Source organism: Dendronephthya gigantea, unplaced genomic scaffold (genome assembly GCF_004324835.1).
Source record: "Dendronephthya gigantea isolate DGI-Jeju-01 unplaced genomic scaffold, DenGig_1.0 000005F, whole genome shotgun sequence".
Taxonomy (NCBI): Eukaryota; Metazoa; Cnidaria; class Anthozoa; order Malacalcyonacea; family Nephtheidae; genus Dendronephthya; species Dendronephthya gigantea.
In genome coordinates, this window is record NW_021163015.1 from 3,926,717 (window position 1) to 3,951,779 (window position 25,063).

Consider the following 25,063-nt stretch of genomic DNA (forward strand, 5'->3'; position numbering starts at 1 on the left):
CAGGCAATGCTAATAATAGCCTCATTCTTGCCATAAATCATAGTTGGGATAAGATCTTTGATCTAGCCGTTCCTGTAATCCATCATTTCATGCCTAATTAGCAAATCCAGAGATAAAAGGGAACTTCTAGGCGATAAAAACTATAATAAATACATAGATATAATAAAAATCATACTATAAATGCATTTGTATGACCTATCCACTTGTGTTTTATCATAGGTTGGCTAAGGTAGCCCAATGGTTTTATTGAAACAGAAGATGAATGCTAGTAGTCTATCCTTGATATTTGATAATTTCATAATGCAGTTAACTTTAAGCTCGTTTATTTTTTATTAATGTTACGACATCCAGAGCGAATAAAACTGCCAATTAAATCTATCTTTTATTTTAAATCCTTTGAAAATATCGTATTGCATCGTCAGACGCAAGGATTGAATCAGAGGACACTTCCATAGATTGAATGAAAAGTGAAAAATAAAGAATGATGTAGTTCTTCGTCGCGCGCTACAGAAGTGAAAGGTCATTGCAATGGTCACGCAGTTTTATCGTTCGTATTTCAAAGTTAAGACCCTGAGTGCAGTGTCTACAAGTCCTTTCACATATGTCTTTGTTAATACAGTCTACCTATTTAACCTCTGGGTGCAGAGGATTACACAGTTTGTCATAGCGGTAATGATATAGAAGCACAGGTCAGATTACTAGATTTCACAAAGACGCGTCATGGCAATACACGGCATCAAATACACTATCCGGTATAACCCTGTTTGTTAGCTTATGTTTTGACTTTATTAAATATTCATGTCTAGATCAGGCCTACATGAATATGGAAATGATCTTTAAAGATGCAAATATCACACAACGTGTCTTGTTATCAACACAAGGAGACTATAGTCAGTGTTCGCGGGTATGAGGCTGACCAAACGAAAGACATTTGCTTCTTTACTTTTCTGTGGTTTGGCATTACTTACTCTTTACCTTTACTTGCTGTCTCGCAATGAAAACTGCTCGTCTGGCTTACAATGTCTCGTTGTTGGGTGAGTTTGTGTATAGTCTGCTAGTCTTGTAATCAGTCTTACATTTGTTGTATGTTATTCAAGGCATCATGCAATGTATGGCAACCGTCTGTGAATTCCTTTCGTTTATGACAACGTCAGTGACCTTACAGAGTATCGTGTTAAATCTTTCAAATGTCGATTTAAAATAGGACAGGAACTTTGAATATATTTTGTTGAGAGTATAGACATCCCGTGTTTAATATTACGTCAAGTGAGTGTGGTGCGAGCAATGGAAGGTAATTGATACTTCAAAGTGCTGACAACTACTTTTGTCGCAATTATACGACTAAAAACAATCACACTTCGATTCTACGCATTCAATTTCGAGAAAAATCCTTAACAGGATTTTAGTTGATCAAAAATATCAAGCATCTCTTGTTTGAAATAAGGAAAAATGCAGTTTGAAGACTCAGATATTACCTGAATTTTTATCTCGTTCAGACTTCTTGCTGTTAAACAATGGTGGATTTTCGCTCCATGCTGCACGAACACTATACAATATGACAGCGGGGTTGAATCCATATGTCTCAAAAAGAATTTTTTGAATGATTTTGTCTTTAAGATAACGCAGTTTGCTTATTATAGACTCGTTGGATTCGCTGAAGGTTTGATTCGAAGCCGGACATGTCAAACATAGAATTCAGTTTGTTTCATTTACCTCGGATTTTATCAACAGGCATTGATATTTTCATCAGTCAAGATTAAATATTTGAGAAGCACTTGACGACTGTTTTGGAATGCGGGATTTCCGATTTTGCCTTGTGGCATCCTGCTAAATAGTTTAAAATAGCGTCAGCTTAGATCTATCTATTTATCTCTTCCTTCTGTGGTTTTCTTGATCAAATATTGATCATGTAAGAGTTACAATCTGCTGTAAAGTTATCATTGCTGATTGGGTAATTTTGAAAAATTGGCAATGATATTGTACTAATTACTCGTTAAAGGGTAATTGATTATACTAATTACTTCTGGACGACATTTTATATCCGAAATATTGTATCATTCTTTATTTTATTAGCGATTGATGATTATATTTCTATTTGTTCTCTCAAGTATCCAAGCAATATATAATTTAATACGGTCACAGCGTATTTGCCAATACGCCTCAGTTTCTGTTAGTTTGTTTGTTGTAACCGTCGTAACATCAATAGAGAAGCTGAAGGATTTGAACGGGTTCCAAGTGGCCCACAGGTGTTTCCGTTTTCATATCTTTTGAGATATTTTTATACAAGTTCTCTTTGGTGATCCTCAGTGTCGGAGACTTGCATTAACGAGTTTTTAATTTAGAGGTTCTTATTGAGAGACATCTTCGGTCATCTCATCCACAACTCAACAATACATTTTGCATCTCACCTTTGAACTCATCTGTGAGATGTGTCTAGGCAGTAAATTAGGATTTGTCTAACCTGTGAAAAAAAATACGCTTTATCTGTCATCATTAAACTATACCTTATTGTTTTAGCAACCAACGTACAGTCAGTTCAGATGAAAGTCCAGCAATCTGCGTCCTGCCTCAAATCGACCCATTTCACGAGTCTGTCAAACATTTGATTAAAAACTATCCAAATGATATCACTGCCGTTTGTGGAAAACCAAGTAAACTTTTTCAGCTGGTCAATGGGAGAATAAAAATTCGTGATAATTCTTTGTTGACAAATATTTCAGAAAGAACAGCAAAATATGAAATTGTGATTCGTCCTCGAGGCGAAGACAACAGAATTATTTATAGCGAGAAGGTTGCCATTTCCGCTGGAGAAGGTCAAAAAATTGACGGCGATTTTACGAAAGTGAGTTACAAGTTAAAAAATGGCAGTAGAAGAGTTGAAATGTTTGCACAGATTGTGGAAAAACTGCACGTCTTTAAAAGAAAATCGAATCCAAATAGATTCAGGCCTAACGTTGTTTTAATGGGTTTTGACTCAACTTCAAGTGCAAACTTCAAACGGAAACTAAAAAGAAGTTATAAGTATTTAGTTGAGAAACTTGATGCGTTTGTCTTTAATGGATATATACACCATCATTGGGGACGGAACGACACCAGCATTAACTGCAATTTTAACTGGTAATTTACTCAGTTCAATGTTGGCAAAGAATCACACACATCTGGAATCATGGCCATGGGTGATGAACAACTATAAACGAAGAGGATATGTTACGTTATACGCTGAAGATGATCCACAAGTTGCAAGTTTTGTCAAATTAGGAAATTTTCGTCATCAACCAACAGATCATTATATGAGGCCTTTTTGGTTGGCTGCCGAGCGCCACGGTATTGATGGGAGACGCAGAAATAAGTCAAATTCATTGCAACGCGTTTGTTTGAACAACGAACCTTTACATAACATTACGTTCAATTATTTGAAGGATTTTCTGGCAGCTTATAAAGGACTTCCCAAATTTGCCTTTCCCTTTTTCTCGTATCTTCCCCATGGAACTGGAGAGAAATTGAGCCTCGCCGACAATGACTTTTTATTGTTTTTGAAAAACTACGAGAAATATCGCAATAATAGCATCTTGATAACCTTTGGTAAATGATTATTTTTATGTTTTATCATTAGCACGTACAGTATCCATCTCTGTTCTGTTGACAAATTTCCACTTATTTTAGTATCCTCTTTTATTTTATTTAATTTACCTTTCTTTTCTCCGAGGGTTGGTAAGTGGTTAAATAAAACTTAGTTTTATAGTTTAGCAAAGAAAGAAACTGGAATACCTCGGAAACTGGAAGAAAAACCTCGAAGCACAGCAGTAAACTGACCATGCAACTAGTCGCAATCAAGTAAACTGACCCTGTCATTTTTGTATTCAGATATTATCTCCTGATTCTTCAACCATCTTCACCCAACAGGCGACCACGGAGCAAGAGTCGGAGCCATTCGCAACACAATTCAAGGCACTTATGAAGAACATTTACCATGGTTATCTATAGTAGTGCCACCGTGGTTTAAACAAGAATTTCCAGAACTGGCAGAAAACATGATAGCCAACCAAGACAGAATTGTTTCAGCATTTGATCTCCACCATACTCTACACCACATTCTCAACCTGGATCGACAAGCGCCTGGTACAAGTTTGATGTCTGAATTAAATCCACTACGAACATGTTATGACGCAGGTACAATCATCTTCTAATTTCTATGTCAGAAGTCAGCCTCGTCTTTTTCGAATCTTAATCTATTAATTTTTTGAACGTTATTTCAACTTCTATTCTATTTAAAAATATCCAGGTGTGACGGACGAACACTGGTGTCCGTGTATAAGGTGGGAACCAGAAGATGTAAACAGTATTCCAATAAAGAAAGCTGCGCAGCTTTTGGTCAATCATATCAACAAAGTTATTTCGAAAAAACAAGTCTTTTTAAACTTGTGCTTCACCGTTTATCTGGTTGAAATCATTCTGGGCGCAAGATCCAAGACAGGAAATATTGTTTATTATCAAGTAATCATTAAAACTAATCCAGGCGAAGGGCAATTTCAAGCAACTTTCAGATATTATCCTGATTCAACTCTCGTGATGACATCACACGTTAGTAGGACAAGTATGTATGGAAGAAACCCGTGGTGCTTGGATCGGAAACATCATTTTATGAGGAGATTTTGTACATGCAAAATAACCTACAAAAAACACTCCAAAAGGAAAAGAATCGCTGAAAAAACGTGAACATGTAAAAGAGATTTACTGGGTCAACTTGGTAAGGAAGGGAGTGTATAAATCGCAGTCTTTATGTCTGTATAAAGCATTATATTGAGTCAATATATTTGTAACTTTTTTAATTTTTATACTTGTACAGGTCAAACTTGTATTTTACATTCTAATCACTTTGCTACTGGTACAAAAAAAGGAAAGACTGAACATTTTCTAATTGAAAACACATTATTAAAAATTGACAATTTACTATTTGAATTAGTGATCGCAGAAATGTAAAGTATGTACAACAAAACATTAGTCAACCCAGTGGGTATGTCATATGTCAAAAAACACAAGATCTGTAAGCAAGCCAGCGCAAGAGAATGTATGATAAATCACTATAATATGTCTCTAGTTTGAAGTTTACAGTCTGTACATTACATGTACACTACACTTCATTAAATTGGTATTATTGTGAGGAGAAATAAAACTCCCATAAATAATGTAAATAGAATAAGTGGTGTGAAGAAGCCCCATAATGGCCACAATGCATATGTGCAGCTAAATAGAAAAGAAATTTCTTTATTAGAGACTTTTGGAATGATTTTAAAATAAGTTAGAGAGGGACCAACTAGAGAGAGACCTAATTAGAGAAGTATTAGGAGGGGGCTTGCTACAGAGCGTATTTTTAGAGATGGGGGCTTATCTGAGAAATGACATATTTGAGCATATATTCAAAGAACATCTCACCAAATCATTCCAGCAATGAACGCTGCAGTTGCCACGGGCACTGCAAATGGCGCGTATTTATCCCAATCCTGAATATTCTTATAATATGAGCACCAAAATATGAGGTAAAAGGCTATTGTAAAATTCACCAACAAAAAAACACAACCAACATAGAGCCATAACCTAAACAATAGCATTCAACGTATTATTGATAGAACTAAACAACGAAAGCGTTCGGTTAAACGAAGGCTGGTTTTGTACTAGGAGCAGTACCTATAAACTCTAGGGTCAATTTTCACTGCCATGTAAAAATCTGTGTAATAAAAAACTCCCATCGACGCAACCATCCAGAAGACCATGTGAATATTTAACATGGCTTTTGACTTATTCTTGGGATCATTCTCTTCCAAAATCTTTCTACCTTCTTTCTGGAGTCGATCTGAAATTTCCAAACATACTCTCAGTACAAGCGCTGCATGGATAGACATTACAAATCACGATACACTCTCCATCATTCGCAAGCTTACCATCTAATTTTTTATCATATTCTCCGCGACGATGTTTAAGAAATGCTTCTTTTAAATTTTCATCCAATTTGAACGCCATCTTCGTTTCTTGTTTATGTTGTTGTTTGCGGATACTTCATGTTAAGATGATTGTGAGATGACTGTCCTCAGCCTTTAAATTACTCGTGATTTTCTTGTCATTATTCAACTTTAATAATGACTATTTTTCTGTATTTTTTTAAGACGTAGCCATTCTTATCATGAAGAGCGTTGTTGTTACAAGCTCTTTACCAGATATTGTATATTTCTGGGCGGATGAAGAATTCAAGTCGCACTTGAATAGTGTGTTCTTGAAAGACGGTGTCATCAGCCAAGATGATGATCCAACTAACGTTGACTTGAATGCTGTCTTGCAGTATTTTTCACCTCTGATCTTGTCACAGAGGTGTATGAAAAGAGAGAATTGTGGTTACAAATCAATCACCCTTGGAAATGGCATTATCATTGTCATTGATCAGGTATGCAAATCTTTACTAACCTAATACCTGTGTAAAATCATTCCTTCTAAGAGGTAACTTGAGATGATACTGCAGAACAATCAAGGTAATACTTCTACAACATATAATTTGAAATTCTTCACTGTTTAATCGACAGAGAGATGACTATGTGTATCTTACTCTAAATGGTGATGGACAAGAGTCTGAGGAGTTTTTGAGGCGGAAACTCAGAGTTTTTCAGTGCCTCATAAGTTTTCATTTTGGACCAAATACAGAACTTTTGAAACCTGAAAGTAGAGAGGTGCGAAAAGATCTGTGGGAATCTCTGAGCCATATTTTAAAGACATATTGTTTTCTTTGCTCTCAACAGCAAGGTTTTCTCGTTGAAGCGAATGAAATGATTCAAGTAAATCAGCGTGTGAATGAAATGAGTATTCATTTACTTGAATCTGTCCTAAGCAAAGCAAACAAAGAAGGGGATCCACAAGCTAAACATGCCATGCTTTTTGTTAATTCAAAAGTTCTTGCCCTCTACTCACAGTAAGTAGATATTTTGCACAGTACCCAGTGGAATTTGAGCTTTAAGATAAGAAATATTTACTCAATGTCTAATATGTACAATTTTCATTTTCAAGCAATAATGCAAGTAAACTTCAAGCTCCTGATATCATGTTGCTAACAACACTTGTTTGCTCCAAGTTTTCTCTTCCTCCTCAATCAATCCCCCTCTCTGCAAACAGAAGTCCTCCCCCCCTGGCACATGATATTATCAAGTTTGACAATGTTCAAATCAAAGCAAAAGACTGTCCTTTTGAGAACACAGATCAAGACTCCAGCTCACCATTTGGGGAAGTAAGATCAACCAGTTTTGAGATTGTATCTCCTAAAAACACAACTCCCTCGATAGAGGATACTACAGATACTACAGATACTACAGAGCAAGGCTCTTCAAGAACAGAAAACAATGAAACTTTTGAAGATATAAATAAAGGAAAGTGCTCCACTGATTCCGTAAGTTCCGAAAGGTACTACACCCCAGAGGAAGATGAAAAATTTTTCTCAGAAACTACGGTAAGTTGACCCTTACCCAGGACTATAATGTAAAGCATGATACATAGGCATCATTTTCCGCTCTGTACGGACTAAGTCTCAACCATTGCTCGTATACATTGTGAGATTTCAGTTAGAAAAGGCAAGATGAACAAATAAACGAACTAATTTTCGTTTCAGGAAAGTTTTGTAACGAGCAAAACAAGATTATGGGATGAAACAAGTAACAGCAGTAACAGTTTTGTTGATCAGGATAATGAACTGTTTCGTAGACGAATATTCTTGAAACCAAGACCTGGGATCTTTGTTCCACATACAGTACATGGGCTACAAATATCTCCTGGAACAGTCCTGGTCATCATCAGTGAGGTAATGACTCCCAGAACAACACTCACAGAACAAAACGACGTAAAAACTTGAAGGTTCAAAAGACAGTTTTACCTCGTCGTCACTTCCGTCATAGGACAATTTTACCTCGCGTGTACAATTTTATTTGGTCGCTTAGCGAGTATATTCTAGTTAATGTCCATTGTATTATTGCAGGTGAGGAAATGTGAAATTGCGAAAGAGATTTGTAGCTTGATTTCGATTTTATCTGGTTTGCTTGAAGTCAGAGTGAAAGATATGGCAAATATGATGGAGAAGATGGAACAACATATGAAGAAAATTACTGAAGTCTTCAAGAACAAATCCGCACAAGCCAAGGAGGTTTTTAAGAACTATAGTTTAAAAATTTAATACTCCCCTGTTAACAACTACACTAATATAATCGTTTTTGGAAATTTGTACTCTAGAAAAGCGTAGACGTGCGCGTGAACGCGCTCCGACAGAAATGGGAGAAAGTAAAGTCAAACGACTTGCTCAGTTATCTGCAAGGAAAAGAACGACAATTGTCAGGGAGACTTGAAGGAGCTCTTGTAGACATGTCCAGAGGTTTGCTGATGTTATTTGGGACTGCTTTTTGTGCTGGCGATCTAATGAAAGGTCCGTCCATCAGCATTCACCATGCAAAAACGTTGTACAGAATACAAGAAATGGTCCAGATGGAGTTGAAGGATTATAAGGGGTTTTTATCAGTCAAAGGAGAACGTAATATCACCATGACAAGATATCCTTTTTTTCACCTTTTTGCATGGCTTTTAGAAACCCTTTGTTAAGTCTAACCACCTCTATGTTAAGTCTGTTTTCACTTAAAAACTATTCGGGAAACATTCACAGTTCTTCTGGTATGATGCCTCGGAAAACTAATCATTTTCAACTAAAAATGATGATTTTCGTTGACTAATTTTCAGATATTTAGAAGAGTTTCCAGGTCTTATTCATTTTATCTACGTTGATCGCACAGCCAATCGTGTGATCGCGCCGTCGATAAACACAGACGTTTCTCAAGTATTCAACCATCGTGATGCTGCACATTTTATTAAACAGAGTGTTTGGGATGGATGGAATTACATACAGACATTTCTTGTACAAGGTTAGTTTATATATTTCATTATTAATGCACAATCATTATGAAGAAGTTGCCAAATTCCCTCTAATGACAGTTAGTTTCTTTCAAAGGTTACATGAATGTTTCTGTCCGTTATGGAGATTTTCTCTTCACGTACATTTTATGGTTTGAAGACTCTTCGGGAAATCAGAGAAACGTCAAAGATACCAATGCATTTGTGGCTGAATTCCCAGAAGCTCCTGGAATCATTGGCTCCTACTTTTACAGGTACAAACTTTGATGGTGTTTCGCGCGATATCCCCGCATTTCAGTTGCAGAATTCTGAATTACTCGCGTTGAATACGTCATATTATTTATTATTCGTAGTGAGTTAAAGCGACGCTGTTTTCCGTCCACCCCCCAAGACAAGATTTGTTGTCACGAATTGTTCTGTATGCACTTGGGCGTGTTACCGCTGAGTCAAGCAACAGGGCATTCTCGCAGGCTCGCTGCCATGATGTGGGAGGTCTCGGGTGGAGCGATGGTGGTCCCATTACTTGCGTAAACATTTTTCAAATTACGTGCGATTTATAAAGCGATTACGCATAAAAACGCGAAAAAAACGGTCAAATAAATTGGCAGGCACTCTATTTTTAAGGCCAATTTTTTATGGCAATAATTTGATGTGGAACTTTGCCAGTGGGTTGTCGTTTTGGCTTGTTTAGGATTCGTCTAAGACGTTTACACAATAATGATATACAACGGTCAATATCATAATATGAAAGAAATCTGTGCTGACGTAACAAATATAGTAACTAGTCGAGTATAAATTTCGATAGAATAATGAATCTGTATTATGATCGTTTGTAAAATGAAGTGATTACGAAAACCACTGGGTATTTTTATTGAATACAAAACAATGATAATTCCGAAACCATTTCTCCACGTTTTTACCTTGAACTTATTAGACCGGAATATTCTGGATGACGTCATTGTTTATTGTTTGCCCTTTATTAACCTCAAACAAAAGAAAATTTCTAAACACGTCTGTTTTCATATCATGTGACAAACCCGTGCGGCTCACATGAGGAGACACGTCTTTATAAGCGACGTTGGGTATTATCATAAACTAATATGTTTATGAACTTGGAAGACCTTTCGTCTTTCGCGTGAGCAAGTTTCTTTCGAGACGCACTTTTATTGTGAACTTTGTGTGATCGTGTCAAGCAATTTCTTCATAATGGCGATGATATACTGGTGTCTAGCGCTCGCCTGTATTTACGTGGTCCAAGGACGCACACCTCAGATCTTCCTTAAAAGACCAGCGTGTTATCTCAACCCAGAGCTGGACAAGAACAGTAAAGAAGTAATGTATGTCATTTTGATTTTTTATTGCATCAAATCTAGAAACCCTGGGCCCTGGGGAAGGAAACAAAGTGTGCACTGTATCAGTTACATCACTGTATCATTCAAATTTTCGCTCGAAAAACAGTAATGAAGCGTTCATCGCTAAAGTTTTCCGCCTAAAGTTTTTAGAAGGAAGTGCGACAAAAGGGCACGAGTTTTGCGGCATAATCTCAATTCATTTTAGCGTAGTTGCCGCAGTTGCAAATTTTGCTTTTGTGAAAAGATCGTAGTATCGTATTTCACTTTACGTATAAATATCTTGACCTTCTTGTGTTATTAACATAATGCCCCGACAACCCCTCTGGATATTGATTTCCTTATATAGTAGGGTATGATAAGGGTGGGATATGGCCTGATCACGCTACCCTCTTGGTAGGAGCCAATAGTAACAATACAATCCTGATTTCTGACAGAAAAACACCAAGGCCTCATGAGTACATCAATATCAAAGATCTACCAGCCTCTTTTGATTGGAGAAATGTTGATGGACAAAACTACGTGAGTGTAACACGTAATCAACATATCCCACAATACTGTGGTTCATGCTGGGCTATGGGAACCACAAGTGCATTATCTGACCGAATCAACATCCAAAGAAAAGGAGTGTGGCCTGTGAACTACCTTTCAGTTCAAAACGTCATCGACTGTGGTAAGTTAATTAAACGAAAATGAACTTTAATAAGTCGTGGCATATGTAGCGGAATCCCTGACCAAAATGGTACCATTTATTAATTTTCTAGGAAATGCAGGCTCATGTAACGGCGGGAATATGATTCCTGTGTATGAATATGCACATACTGATGGGATACCTGATGAAACTTGTAACAACTACCAGGCAAAAAACCAGGATTGCGATACGGAACATCAATGTAAAACATGCTCACATTCCGGCGAGTGTTACGCTATAAAGAACTACACTCATTATAAAGTTAGCGAGTACGGTAAGACAGATTTTAATGCTTCCTTGTGGTATTTCTTGAGGTGTTTAATATACAACAATGCAATGTACAACAAACTTTGTTGTTCAGGTCGTGTTAGTGGTTACGACAAGATGAAAGCGGAGATCCACGAGCGAGGTCCCATTGCTTGTGGGATAATGGCAACTGTGAAGTTGGATAAATATCTTGGTGGAGTATACTCAGAATATAACAAGGATATTTTCATCAATCATGTCCTGTCTGTGGTGGGGTGGGGCGTCGAGGACGGTGTCGAGTATTGGGTTGTCCGCAATTCCTGGGGGAGTCCCTGGGGGGAAAAAGGATGGTTGAGGATTGTGACGAGTGCATATAAAGGTGGTCAAGGAAACGACTATAATCTTGGCATCGAGACCGGTTGTGCCTTTGCTGTTCCTATTATTCCCCCTGAACTGACCGCAAAATGATTTTTGGATTACCTGGATTACCACTGCTAAAGAAAGGCCGGAAATTTGGACTGAATATGTAGCAAGTTTACAACTAATATTGAACTTTCATTTTGACCTGAAATATTGAAATAGATTGATTTAAATACCAAATTATAATAACTTTTAAGTTTCTTCCATTTTTTTAATACATTTCCCATTTCAACGTAACTTTAATTATTTTTAAAGCACGGGTAGACATATTTACACTTTATGTTGTGTTTTTAAATACAACCAGTTCATACACCCATTTCTAACTTAAAGTAAATAATATAAATCGATTAACTTACGCAATTTTTTTAGACGAAAGTCTGCACATGCGTACAAAAATATTTTCTCACACATACATATATATCCCCAGATATCCCCTGGTATTTCATACCCACTATAGAGTCTAATTCCCAAAACTTCATTAACGACTATTTATATCAAAGTATCAACTTTGTGTCAACTTTCTGTTTCTTTATGATGACACACAAGCACTCTAGTAAAGATGCTCCACTATACTTTATAACTACAATAATTCAGAAGAACAGCTACTAACAAACAAGTGTTATCTTAGTGCGTGAACAATCTTTCACTTGATCAATGAACGACGACAGTCCATCTGAGCTTCCTAAAATGATATTACTTTCGTTTCTTTTGCACTTTGATATTCTCCTTCGTTGCAGCCTTTATGTACCAATCATTTTCAAGCAGATACCAGACTGGTGGCCATCTCCTGGATTCCAGGCTCCTTGCCGTGTTTGCCGGAAGCTCGTTCAACGCAGCTGCGTTGACTTTCTCAAAATTGACAATGATGTAATTCTCTGTCCATGCTTTCAATTGTGTTGCGTTGTGCATCTCGGCGGCGAGAAGATATTCTGAAATAAAATGATATTTCTTAGCCTTAGGTACAGGTTCCTGCAAAGCAGTGATTTCTCTCTACGAACACCGAGGGTGGTACTCTATGCCTGGTAACTACCGGGAAGAAAAAGGTGGAATATTTGATTCCAAGAGGCAAGACCAAGGTGAGCTTGCTCTATTCGCAAACACCTGGAGACAAGGAAGAAAGAAAGGCAGAGGATTGGTTGGGAGAAGCCAGCTAGAGAGCAGAGCAGGCTGTTTCAAAACGGTCTGTTGATGATCCTAGCTGTTACCCAGAACGACCTTTAACGATGCAGTGGGATTCTGAGCTATCTAATCAAATTCCGAATATTGCAAAGTGACTCCGAAATCAAAGTTCTTGTGAGTGAAAAGTGATACCTACCAACAACAGTTTTCACATTGAATATATCCGTTTCTGTCTCTTCGACAATCAGTTTCTCATACAGAGCAACCAATCTTGGTAGACAAAAGAAATTTGCTACAGCCATTGCAGCAACCTTGTTGTCCTGGTAGTTCTTGCTTACTTCGTCAGTGTAAAGATATTCCAACACCGCTAAAAAAGCTTTCAAATTCATGTCAGGAAGTTTGACCTAAAAACACAGTGAAATCCGGTTAACTATTTCCTCTTGTGTAAACACGATAGACCTTGCGAGGATATAGTTTGACTCTTCAGTTCTTTAATTAATTTGCGCAAAAAAAGCTTGAGATATGGTTCCTTGCGTATTTCGAATATCGAACGTATTATCCGGGTTCTAATTTTCACGTTTCTTAATTAGAATAACTAGAATGCCTGATTAGCATAATTTGCATAAACTAAGACGTACATTTTGGTCACTATGTGTTCAAAAGTATGAAAGAAAATATCGTTCCAAAAATACAATTATTTAGAAATATCATTGTTTTAACTTAGTTTCTTACTATTTGCCTGTTTGCTTCTTCAAAATGACCTTCTTGAAACATCGCGGCCATCATGGGGCAACGTGACATTAATATGGCTTTGTGTGCAGGAATAATATTGTCCTCGAGGTCAAAGAAAATATCTGCAAATACGAGCTGTTTCTTAAAGAGTAAGTTTCGCATATTTTCTACAACAATCGTCTTCCACAAGATGAAACTGTTCGAGGAAACGTCTTCGCCACTTTCAATGCATTTGACAATAGTTGTGTTTAAAAATTTTGCAGCCTCGAGAATATCTGGGGTGATGTTTGATAGCATGGAACCTGAATAAAGAAACTGAAGAAGATGGTTTAGTGCATCAAAGGTAAGAGATGAATCAGTGTTGATGATTGTCACAGAGTGGCTGTCCGCATGAATATGTTGCGATTCTATCAAGCATTTGTCGTCATCCAATGATTTCATGGCAAAAAGGTTTGGCATTTTACATGCTGCTGCAGTGAGGATAGCTTTATGGGCTTTGATTTGTTTGCCCTCAACAATAAAAACCACATCGTAATGAAACTGACTTTCTAGGAGAGATGTTAAATCAGTTTGGTAGGTGGAAGGTGGGACCTCAATCGCTGGGGTTTGGGGTCGTGGGGGTTTTTGCGGCACTTGCAATTGCGGTGGTAACACTTTTCTTAGTTGCTTTGACAACAATCTCTTTGCTCTTTGGTTACAAAGTGCTGCCCGGATGATATTGTGAAAAACATCTTGCAATCCAGACATGGAAAGGACGCTGCATTCATAGTAATATGCTCCAATTTCTTGAGCAATTTGTCTACCCATTCTAGGCGCGACAATACTGCATTCTCGGAGGGTTTGAGAAAAATTTGTCCGCTTGAACGGATTCATTTCCTCTGGTGGTTGACCCTGTCTACAGTCCGACTTAGTTCCAACTAATATAATTGGCGTTCTTGGACAGAAATTCTTTATTTCATTGTACCAGAAGTAATTCACACTTTCCAAAGACTGAGGGCAGTTGACAGCAAAACACAGGGCGACAACGTGAGAATTCTGATATGCAAATCTTCGATTCTTTTGATGGTCTCCAAATGTGTCCCATAGTCGTAAAGCAACTGGGACACCATCAATGATCATGTTGCTTCTTGCTTGAATCTCAGCAGACTTGTAATACTTGTCAATTGCAAATACTGAGGGTTTGTGTGAGCCATGAGCACATTGCAGAAGTGTACGTTTAGGTTCAAGTTTAATAGATTGTCCGAGCGCTTGTGCACAAATGAGCTTTGTTTTTCCAACACCACCATCTCCTACGACCACACACTTGATGAGTTCTCTTGTTGACTCGCCATCTGGTAGTTCTAATGCCATCCTTCACAAACAAGCTAGAACCCTCAGCTTTTTTGGGTAGAATATTTGGCTCTCAAAAATCCACATTGACATGAAACATTCTTACATCTAGAATGTAAACATACATGTGTGATTTCACTTACACAAATTTACTTTTACATCTTAATGGTTAAATAATTTGGTGTTAACTAACTCGTTTACTGCAAATTGTTGCATCTTCGTGCGATATTAAGTACTTTTATATCAACAGAAAGATGGCAATATCGCATATTACGTTGCATGCGTATTGACAACGGTAATGAAAAATAAATATTTATTGGACAAAGTGGCAATTGTTTCTTACGCAAAACATACAAATACTGCAGAAATTTAAATTCAGTCTGTCTAAGACCATTATTAGCGTTTCGTAACGATTATAACAGCTTCAAAACATACAGATTTGATTTCATCTACTACAATATCGTTGACTTTCTTCCTCGAGCTTGAGATTTGAGTGCCAAAAAGCGGATTTTGTTGCAAGTGCAAGATCTTACCTAGCACGTCATTTTTAAAGAGGATTTACGGAAAGATAATAGCAGGACCGTTTCCTAAATGCATAGCAGTAGACTAACCTTGTCAAAACGTGAAATATTATGGTATTTTCTGCGCTCCAAAATCCTTTGTTTACCTCCCGGCAGCTGACATACTGTGCAAATGTAAACAATCTTTAAGAATCATGCTCAGTCCCCCCACGTCCTCCACCTAAATGTTGCGTGACTTTGTGTTCCTCATTCTGGTCACGCAAGTGACGCAAAATAGCATCAACTGTTATCTTATCATGGTGTTTATTATGGTGTTTATTATGGTGTGACCAGTGAGCGTGACTCACAAACAAAGATTCTTTTCACATAGAAAAAGTTTTATTTGCATTTGTAATCTTACATTAAATCTTGATTACATAAGATTTTGAATGTCAAAAGGTATTGTGGTTCAAATGCCATTCTTGTCTCCGCTTATTATATTCATGAAGATGTTCCGACTCTTTTTGGATTCCAGACTCCCAGACGAGCACATAGCCAAAGTCGCGACTTGTAGACTCACGGGAAGACGACCAACGTGGGACAAATCCCAGTCCTCCAGATAACACGACAGAGATTTGTTTCCCGTCTTTTTGAAGAAGTTCAGCAGACAACAAACAACGTACAGCGGTCTTATGTCGGCTCATTGCCATGAGCAGGGAACTGGATCTAGTATCAATAAGTAGTATGTGTCCACCCCCCGTCCCCACCCAAAGAATATCATTTTGTATCAACATACTAACAACGCGCATGCCTCGGGTAGAGTTCTCGATTGTCTCCGAAATCGGAAAATCATCACAGTTCACAACTGCGCGACGTTCCTTTGACTTCATATTCCACAACTGAATTTTTGTGCTTCCTTTCGTGGAAACCCAAATGCCATGTTTATCAACTATGATATTCGACACTAGTCCTTTGTGCGGATCAGCATCAGTGGATACGCTCCAGTGGGATTCAGGGAGCATGTCAGGTAACCCTAGTTGAAACACAACGATATTATGTCCAACACCACAGAGCAGTTTCTTCGAGTATTTGGTCAAAGCAAAACACAACATTGGAACGTCACGACAACAAACTGAGCCTCCAATATCTATGATTTTCGTTCCTTTGGGTGGGCTTCTGAGATCCTCAATGCTATACATCGCTAGTTGGCCATTTGCTAGTCCTGCAAACACACGATCAACACCTCCTACGCATGCGTGAAGCAAACAAACAACAACGTCTGGGAGTTTGCTCATGGCGTGTGTGAAACGTTCTTTGGCAGCATCATACACCCAGATATGACCAGTTTGTGTTCCAACGAGGATGAAGTTTTCACCAACTACGGTCAGGCATATGATTCGACCATCTTGCAAAATGGTTCCTTTACAACCCTAAACAAAATTAGTACAAAGTTGAATTCTTTAGACTGTATTCATTATAATTCCCTAAAATACAGCTTGTTATGCAATTACACTTCTGCTGGGAAAGATCAATTACCTTGGGTTTTGATGAGCTCATGTCAACACGTGATAGTTGTGACGTATACGTTGCTTTGTCACTGTTGTTTTTCGTATTTGTCCAATCAAAAGCTCCACTACCGATCCAGACCTCCATTTTCCTTACGCCTTCATGAAGGTAATATCGGGTTGCCATACACTCGACAGCTTGTCCCTTACACACAGCAATGTCTTGTTTCAATGAGATAAACTCCGCGTCACTAAGTCGTTGATAAACCTAAATCAAGTTGCTGCGTTTTAATTTAGTGTTGCCACCAGTTTTATTGAGCGAGATATTGATGACATCGACTGTGATATACGCTGAATATCACTAGCAGTAGGATGAAGCTTGATGTGGTTTAGCAAAGTAGGAGGATCAAGTCTTTTTAAACTCAGAACCTGATTGAATATTTTTGCAAACTTACTGAATGAGGAGAACAATTTCAGGTCTTACCTGGTCAGCAGTTGGTCTTTCATCAGGCTCAGACACCAGCATATTATCCAGCAGATCCTGCATATCTGGCCAGGGGGGTGCACCCGCTACCACAATTGGATCAATTGCTTTCCCAGTGATAACAGCCTCGTCATATTCACTACGAAATTTCAGATCACTAAACGGTTGTTTTCCTTCTGTTGCTAGTTCATACAGAAGCATTCCTAGCGAGAATATATCTGCCTTCTCGTTGTAAACAACGTCACCACGAGCCACCTTAACAAATCAGTCGCATAACGTATCAATGGATTGCTTTAAGTAACATGAAGTAATATGCCGGGTTAACAAAGCAAGGTTATGGCAAATACCTCCGGGGCTCGATAGCCGGGCGTTCCTTCAGGCGCAATAAAACCACATGGCGTTGCATATCGACAACTTCCGAAGTCAGAGATCTTAGCATTAATAAGTGAGCCCGCAGCAAGAGAAAATATGAGAATATTGTGTGGTTTGAGGTCTCGATACACGATGGTATGATGATGTAGATATTTTAGCCCATCTGCAACCTGAAACGAAAAGGGAGAGAGGTTTATGAGAGAGGTGTCCTTTCGGAGGTGTCTTTATTAGAGAGGTGTCTTTATTAGAGAGGTGTCTTTATTAGAGGGTGTCTTTATTAGAGAGGTGTCTTGATTAGAGAGGTGTCTTTATTAGAGAGGTGTCTTGATTAGAGAGGTGTCTTTATTAGAGAGGTGTCTTTATTGGAGAAGTGTCCTTATGAGAGCGGTATCCTTTTTCAAGGGATTTCCTTACCTGCATCGCAATCAAATGTTGAACACCACGACTTAATGGTTTACCACTACGAAAGATCATATTAAGTGAGCCAAGTGGAGCTAGTTCAAGAACAATGATGTAGCGGGAACCACAACACACACCAACCAAATCTATCACACTTGGATGACGTAGCTTAGCCAGAAATATCACCTCTTGTTCCAACAATAGGCGAGGATCTGATTCGATATTTTTTTGAAAAACCTACAACATAATCTATTATTTAATAAATGAACTAACGAACCATAAAATGTCATACCATAGACTATACCTTAACAGCCACGTTCTTGTGTCTATATTTCGCTCGATATACAATTCCAAAGCCTCCTTCTCCTAACACAGAAGCACGATTCTCTTCAATATTCAAATCGGTTTCGTCAATGATGAACCGCTGATCAACATGGGCCAGCAATAAGTCTGGGACCAGCTGTTTCAACGGTATCAGTCCCCCCCCGGTGCACCTCATAAATGACGTAATACAATCTTCCAGGGGAAAGTCGTGTTCTCGACAAGTACACAATGCTGTCTTCTGTATTATTGGTCGGCTGTGAAGGTGATCAATTCCACCTAAAATTGTTCAGTTAAAAGGGTGTATTCTATTCTTACTATGATCTCACAGAAAAGCCTCAGGTTTACTTACAAAGATCTGGGTACCACTCTTGCAACAACGCGTCAATATGGTAGACAAGGTTCGCCAGAATAACATGGCCTTGACGACTCTGTGGGACAAAAATATCCAAGACATTTCCAGATATCTTCACCGTAAAGTTGACTTCTGATGACCAAAATGAACAGAATTCGCCAGACCAAAATTGAATACTTGAATCCTAGTTAACAAAGACAATCTTTCGCAAAGGTGGACACTTCGGGATATCTGGGAATTCAGATTTTGCACTCGGAGTAATATCATTAAGAATCCTACTCATCTTGAGTACCTGCGCAATCTCTCTGATCAGCGGTCGTTGACCTCGAGCCATTTCCTTGCGATACAACAATAAATGTGTGACGAGACGGCGCCAGAATCCCTCGGGGGCATAGGGCATGATATACCTGCGACGAGGCATTGTGTCTGTGTTCACCAAGACGGAGGGTGGAGGGCGGTCGAGGTTTGACGTCAGTAAATACTTGCATGCGCTCACTGGTAAAGCTAGTTCAAAATCTTCCAATAACCTTAAATTAGATTACATAAGTCCTGACAAACACTCGGCATTAATTAACTTACTGGATCTGCTGATGCTGTCAGATGGGAATGTGGTAAGTAAAGATCTCTCTAGTAATAAATAACAACAATAAATAACAAAGTATCCTACCTTAGTATCTGCGGTACATGTGACTCAGAAAAATTCTCACTAACGATAAGGTTAGACAGTTTCTCCCTAGTAATCAGTTCCTTCGAGTTCACAGTGTTTACAACGAACGCCACAACTTTCGCAATCAATGCAGCTAATTTGGGAGGGGATAAGAAAAATAATTCGTTCAACTTTGCTGCAGGTTTAGCGTAATTCACCAAAAGACCTAAAAAAATACAAGAAAGATGATGAATTAAGTAAATATTTTAAACACAGATCATCTCGTAAACCTACCAGACTGACGTAAGCATACAACAGCTTCGTGTAACTCGTCATCTTTGATATCAAGTTTGGAATCTTGCACAATTTTTTTTATGGAGTTAAGATGAATGACGCCGCCATCGTTCGTTTCATTTCTTACATTGTTCTCGATTACATTCTGCAACATGATAAAGCTTTTCGGCATCTTGTGAGTGTGAATTTGATTTCCTCTCGTATTGCAAGCCATGGCAAGGTTTAACAATCGTTTTGCCAAGTCGTCTACGTCGAAATTTTTACTTCCCCCGACGAAAAACATTCCTCGTAACACCGGAATTCCTGGAAGTTTGCGAATCGTCTGGATTCTGCTCCTGATATTCTCCAAGTGTGTTTTTCTTCGCTTAAGCGAGATCTTTTCAGCATGAGTACCAACTAGGATGACTGTTGAACCAGGACATTGGTCATGGATATTGGCCAACCACGGTTTCACGTTGTCAACTTCTTCAACATTTCCACTCGAATCAAAAACGACAATATGAAGATCTGTTTCGTTCAAGAAACAACGATGAACGTGTGGACTAGCATTGGTTCCTGAAAATTCCCAAATTCGCAAGACGAGACAGACAGGCTTCTTTTTACAACAATCACAATCTCCTTTGACATCGTTGATGATCCATTTCTGGACATTAAGGCAATCAAAAACACTACTCTTTCCCTTTGACTTTCGACTTTCGTTTACACAAGGTTTCTTCAAAGTCTTATTTGAGGCCAGCAGCCGTAGAACAGTTGATTTCCCGCTTCCAGGAGGACCACAGACAACCACTTTCCTTTGCGGGTTTGAAGCAGATCTTTTGAGCCTGGCGTGAAGATGACCAACCAAATCACGAGTTCTCCCGCGCAGGAGAGAAGAATTGAGATCGAGTTTGACTCCTTTGTGTAAAAACTCCCACAGTTTACTTAAATATCCCATTTCCTCTGGTAGGATATTGATTCTAGTGTTTCCACTGATATCTAGCTGTCCTAGAGACTTTAGCTCGCCAATACCTGCAGGGATTTTTCTCAAATTATTATCACTTAAATCCAGTCGTGTCAGATAAGACCATTTTGTCCCAGCTTCACTAAGGTCGATACTTCGAATGTCATTGCCAGAAATATTTAGATCTCTCAAACGTTGACTTGTCCAATTTGACGGCGACGCGATTGACTTAAGGTTGTTTCGACTTACATCAACTGTATGAACATTGCGAAGAAACACAATAAACTTTGAAACAAAGATTGGATCTTTCTCCACTAGATTGTTGTAAGAAAGCTTTACAACCCCCAACTTTGTCAAAAACGGTGCAGAGGTATCTGGTAGGCTTTTCAAACCGTTATGCGATGCTTTGAATGTTTCCAAGTTGACTAGGCGAGACAAAAACGAAGCTGATACAGTTTCAATTTCATTATGACAAAGATTAAGGGTCTTTAGGTTGCTAAGCTTGACGTTCAGCCATGATTCACCTTCCTTAACACTTTCCAACACGTCGTCACTTGGCAAATTCTTGATGTGATTATGGCTCAAATCAAGATGTGTTAGAAACGGAAATCCTTCGCAAACACACTTGGGAAGATCTTCAATTGAGTTGTACGAAAGATCAAGATGCTGGACGAAGCTCGTGACATGATTTCCCGGCGTCTCGACGTTCTTAATGTTGTTATGAGAAAGATCAACCCACTCTAGCACTTCGCTACAGGTGAAAACACAACTTGGAAGATTTGTGAGATCATTGTGGCTTAAAACAAGTTTTCTTAACTGTTGCATGTTCTGACTCAGACCAAACGGTAGTAAAGCTAACTTGTTGTGACTAAGATCCAGGTTTTCAAGACGCGAAAGATGAAACGAAATTGTGCTTGGCTGTTCTGCTAAAATATCAACATTTGAAATCTCGTTTCTGGACAAGTCTAGACATCTAGAAAAATCAGAAATATTACAATGTTTAATATGACCTGCTATAACAAAATCATCTTCGTTCAGTTACTCACCAATGGACTGTAACTGGTACTCACCTCACCATGTTTTTTCCTGCATGAAGTGCAGAAACATTGTGGTCAATTTCAATCATGCTGCTCGATTTTGGCCGAGGGAGTTGCCGTTTCTTGTCTCTGGGAGGTGTAGATCCATGAAATTGACGATTTTCAACCTTATCCAAGAAGCTAGAAGAATCGCTGAAACATCTGTTACGAGAATGGGATGACATCATAATGGTTTTCTCCAAAAATGCTTCATTCAAATTTTCTCTAGATTGTGGTAGAACCAGACGACTGCATTCAGCGACTGTGATCATCCGTGACTCACTGACACTGTGACCCAAAGATAAACGATTGCGCGACTGTCTTCTGGATTGCTTATGGATAGGGATATCGTAGTCAAGGAAAAAATCGTCGCTTTCCAGTGAAGCGTCCTCGTGATTACAGCTAACATTGCTTCTGGTCACTCTGGGACTTTCCCCTTCTGACGTCATATCTTCTTGTACACTCACGTCTGTGGTACTAAGTTCCGTCAAAATATCCTCATCGATATCTGCGCTACCGATTGTGCTGACACTCAGACGATGTCGAGACTTTCGTATTAAACTCAACCACTGTGTTGACGCAATATGGAATGAGTAAGTTTCACTTCCTATCAACGCAGGTGCCAACCAATCTTTTCTCAGAGTGCCAAGTTTCAAACCTGGTAAAAAACGAAAATGAACAAATGATTCGTCTAATGTGAAAGAAAACGGACCTGGTTGTCTGTTAACGATCAGATGCAGGAGACAGATCCGTTGACTAAATGCATAAAGGCTTAACTCTTCAGAAAACCTTGGTCTAGGTAAGAGATTGAAAAAGTCTGACCAGTTTTATTCGTTCTAACCTGTTAATGATATGGAACCAGCGTCTTCATCATGACCCATACGTTTCAGAATAAATCCTGCCAACCTGTGACGTTTTTTATCCTCTAAACACAACGTTAACGAATGGTGCATGTCCGTTACTCCTTTCGTTAACAATAATTGAACTACATCTAAGTTGTTGGATTTGCAGGCGACGCTCAAAGGGGTATCGCCTTCTTCAACGTAATTCACGTCAGCTGATAGTTGAATAAGAAGATTAACTGCCGTTGTGTTACCAGCAGCACACATTTCTAATAACATCACATTCTTTAAATTATGTTCACAGGCCAAGACGTAGATGCAATCTGCAGCCATATTTAACACCGAATCGTCTTCAAACTTCGCGAGAATTTCAAATAATAGTTGATGCAGAGGACCCTTTACTAACTGCATGGATAGTTCGTGGTTTTCTTTGACCAGATGAAATATCATCTCACAACATTGTACCTGAATGTCACTAGAGTCTGGATGAGCTTGCATAACTCTCTTGATCTCAGGCATGAGTTTTGTAACAACATCTTCAGATGATTTTATCAACCTTTTCAGAGCGGCAAGTCCTATTGTTTGAAATTCTGGGACTTTTCTATTGCTTCTCAATAAGTTACATATCAGATTAACACATCCACATGTTAGTAAGATATCTGCAATACCCTCTGTTTTAGAAAACACACCTAAAAATTAAAATATATTCAACTACATTCGCCATCAAGCAATTGAACTTAAAATCAAATAATCATCAAAATCAGCAAGGATAGCAGACTATGATAGACAGATATCAATACTCCTGTGGTTTTCTTGTGTTTCATTTTTTAATCTTTGCTAACACTGTAGGCAAAAAAGACTCACCTAGTGTTTCAATTGTCACCTCAAGAAGTGATAAGCACTTTCTAAACTCTTTCAAAAAATGCAATAATGTAAGGTGAATTTCGTCAACAATGCACTGATAAGTTGCCAATGGATAGTCATCTGCCAATGTTCCTAGCAAGATAACTGCTTGTTTTAACACTTCACAATCCCCACAGAATACTTCAAAAATGTGACAGATATGTGACAGAATGTCCTCTTTCAAGAGCTTTGCTTTAAAATTGGAATTATCATGTGATATGTACACCAGGACTTGAAAAGCTTTAACAATCTCTGTGGTTTCCTGTGAGGTTAAGAGCTTTGACAAAATTGGCCCATCCAGTTTAGCAAATTCCTATTTAAACATATCATATATAGTTGAAGTAAACGACAGTTCAAATCAGGTGGTACAAATCTGGTGGTCCCAGCAAAGTAGGGCATCTTCCAACTTCCAAGATGGAAGAGTGCTATTAGGGAGGTAACTCTATAACTATAAATAATTTACCACAATAGAATTAAACATTTTCCACCTTTTGCAAACATGGCTCATGCGACAGGATCATTAAGATGATGCCACAAACACTCTTGAAAACAGCTGATTCATTTGAATGCCTGGCCATTGCTGAACAAATATTGCTTGCAAGGGGTAGCTGTTCTCTCTCGGTACCAATATATTGACACAAAGAAGGACGTTCTTGTAATATCGCTGCCAAACATCGACATGCAGTTTCTTGTATAGATGAAGATTCTGGAAAGGTTTCCATTGCTGTGTTTATATCTTCAAGCCATAACATCTTGCTAAAATGTTTTTCTGAAAATAAAAATTCTCATAAGTTGCAATTATTCTATTACATACCACCAGTTAATCAATCAAAAAATTATCGTTCTCATTGCCATTACCTTCTTCTTTTACATTTGCATTGTGTAGAATGTCATTTGTGATCTGACATAATGCTTCTAATGCATTAATTTGCACACTTTCCGTTGTTCTATTGTTTCTCAACTCAACCAGGAACTTCAATCCCAGATCACACATTTCATTGCTTGAATACGAGATTTCACAGTCTTCAAATGTTCCTGGTGGTTCTTCATGGATAATTTCACTCATTGTCACTCTATCAAATATTCAATGATGAAAAGCAGATTGATAGCTTAGTCATCAGTTTAGAACTACTAGCACAATAATTTCACAATTGTTATAATTTTTTACCAACACAGCTTAATGGTGATGAATGGTTATATAATAGTTCATGGTTAACGATGCAATATGTAGAATATTTTTTATAATTATGGTAGTTGGTAGACATGTGAATCAAATATGAAGTGCAATGCACAAACATTCAACGTGGATGTAAAATTAATTCAAAGTTTATGAGTTTATAATCAATGCGCAACATACATTCCTATACTTTTTTATATATTATACAAATATTTCTATATTATTTTCATATCCTCACCGCAAAATCAAAGTATAAGTTTCCGTTTTCTATGGCAGGATTTTGCGAGAAATTTGCATTCCATTCGTGCTGGATAGTCGTTGAGAAAGTATAATGGTTTAGATCGTCCCAAAGGATGGAGAAATTTAAATGAAATACAATGTAAATGGCTACAATAACTTTGATTCACTTCCGTGATTTTGGATCAAATTACGCTG

The 25,063-nt window shown here is 38.2% G+C and overlaps 5 protein-coding genes and 1 pseudogene across 6 annotated transcripts; 3 read left to right on the forward strand and 3 right to left on the reverse strand.

Annotated features, from left to right (window-relative positions):
- Positions 1 to 592: 592 nt before the first annotated feature.
- LOC114516051 lies at positions 593 to 3,994 on the forward strand (annotated as a pseudogene).
- An 832-nt stretch (positions 3,995 to 4,826) lies between these two features.
- LOC114516056 (transmembrane protein 128-like) lies at positions 4,827 to 6,104 on the reverse strand. Its single transcript, XM_028535415.1, has 4 exons — positions 5,940 to 6,104; positions 5,686 to 5,851; positions 5,434 to 5,595; positions 4,827 to 5,244 (listed from the first exon to the last, which is right to left on the reverse strand). The coding sequence occupies exons 1-4, from the start codon at positions 6,016 to 6,018 to the stop codon at positions 5,142 to 5,144; spliced, it is 510 nt and encodes a 169-aa protein (XP_028391216.1). The 5' UTR covers positions 6,019 to 6,104; the 3' UTR covers positions 4,827 to 5,141.
- Positions 6,081 to 9,785, forward strand: LOC114516050 (Hermansky-Pudlak syndrome 1 protein-like). Its single transcript, XM_028535407.1, has 9 exons — positions 6,081 to 6,436; positions 6,573 to 6,955; positions 7,051 to 7,486; positions 7,646 to 7,834; positions 8,009 to 8,173; positions 8,260 to 8,573; positions 8,758 to 8,939; positions 9,026 to 9,182; positions 9,282 to 9,785. Exons 1-9 carry the CDS (start codon positions 6,179 to 6,181, stop codon positions 9,457 to 9,459), a joined length of 2,262 nt encoding a protein of 753 aa, XP_028391208.1. The 5' UTR covers positions 6,081 to 6,178; the 3' UTR covers positions 9,460 to 9,785.
- A 162-nt stretch (positions 9,786 to 9,947) lies between these two features.
- LOC114516372 (cathepsin Z-like) lies at positions 9,948 to 11,835 on the forward strand. Its single transcript, XM_028535826.1, has 4 exons — positions 9,948 to 10,265; positions 10,715 to 10,950; positions 11,042 to 11,242; positions 11,330 to 11,835. The coding sequence occupies exons 1-4, from the start codon at positions 10,135 to 10,137 to the stop codon at positions 11,680 to 11,682; spliced, it is 921 nt and encodes a 306-aa protein (XP_028391627.1). The 5' UTR covers positions 9,948 to 10,134; the 3' UTR covers positions 11,683 to 11,835.
- Positions 11,836 to 11,901: 66 nt separating this feature from the next.
- LOC114516371 (rho-related BTB domain-containing protein 1-like) lies at positions 11,902 to 15,528 on the reverse strand. Its single transcript, XM_028535825.1, has 4 exons — positions 15,426 to 15,528; positions 13,486 to 14,922; positions 12,950 to 13,157; positions 11,902 to 12,563 (listed from the first exon to the last, which is right to left on the reverse strand). Exons 2-4 carry the CDS (start codon positions 14,833 to 14,835, stop codon positions 12,328 to 12,330), a joined length of 1,794 nt encoding a protein of 597 aa, XP_028391626.1. The 5' UTR covers positions 14,836 to 14,922; positions 15,426 to 15,528; the 3' UTR covers positions 11,902 to 12,327.
- A 196-nt stretch (positions 15,529 to 15,724) lies between these two features.
- On the reverse strand, positions 15,725 to 24,954 carry LOC114516370 (leucine-rich repeat serine/threonine-protein kinase 2-like). Of its 2 annotated transcripts, XM_028535823.1 has the most exons (16): positions 24,867 to 24,954; positions 24,310 to 24,524; positions 23,940 to 24,220; positions 23,413 to 23,764; positions 22,548 to 23,237; positions 21,701 to 22,364; positions 19,691 to 21,603; positions 19,418 to 19,622; positions 19,043 to 19,277; positions 18,748 to 18,934; positions 18,379 to 18,674; positions 18,090 to 18,311; positions 17,651 to 17,845; positions 17,304 to 17,558; positions 16,851 to 17,087; positions 15,725 to 16,744 (listed from the first exon to the last, which is right to left on the reverse strand). In XM_028535823.1, exons 2-16 carry the CDS (start codon positions 24,515 to 24,517, stop codon positions 15,767 to 15,769), a joined length of 6,918 nt encoding a protein of 2,305 aa, XP_028391624.1. In that variant the 5' UTR covers positions 24,518 to 24,524; positions 24,867 to 24,954; the 3' UTR covers positions 15,725 to 15,766. The 2 variants fall into 2 exon arrangements, with proteins under 2 accessions (XP_028391624.1, XP_028391625.1); XM_028535824.1 differs by lacking the exon at positions 24,867 to 24,954 and having other exon boundaries at positions 24,310 to 24,599.
- Between the last annotated feature and the right edge of the window lie 109 nt (positions 24,955 to 25,063).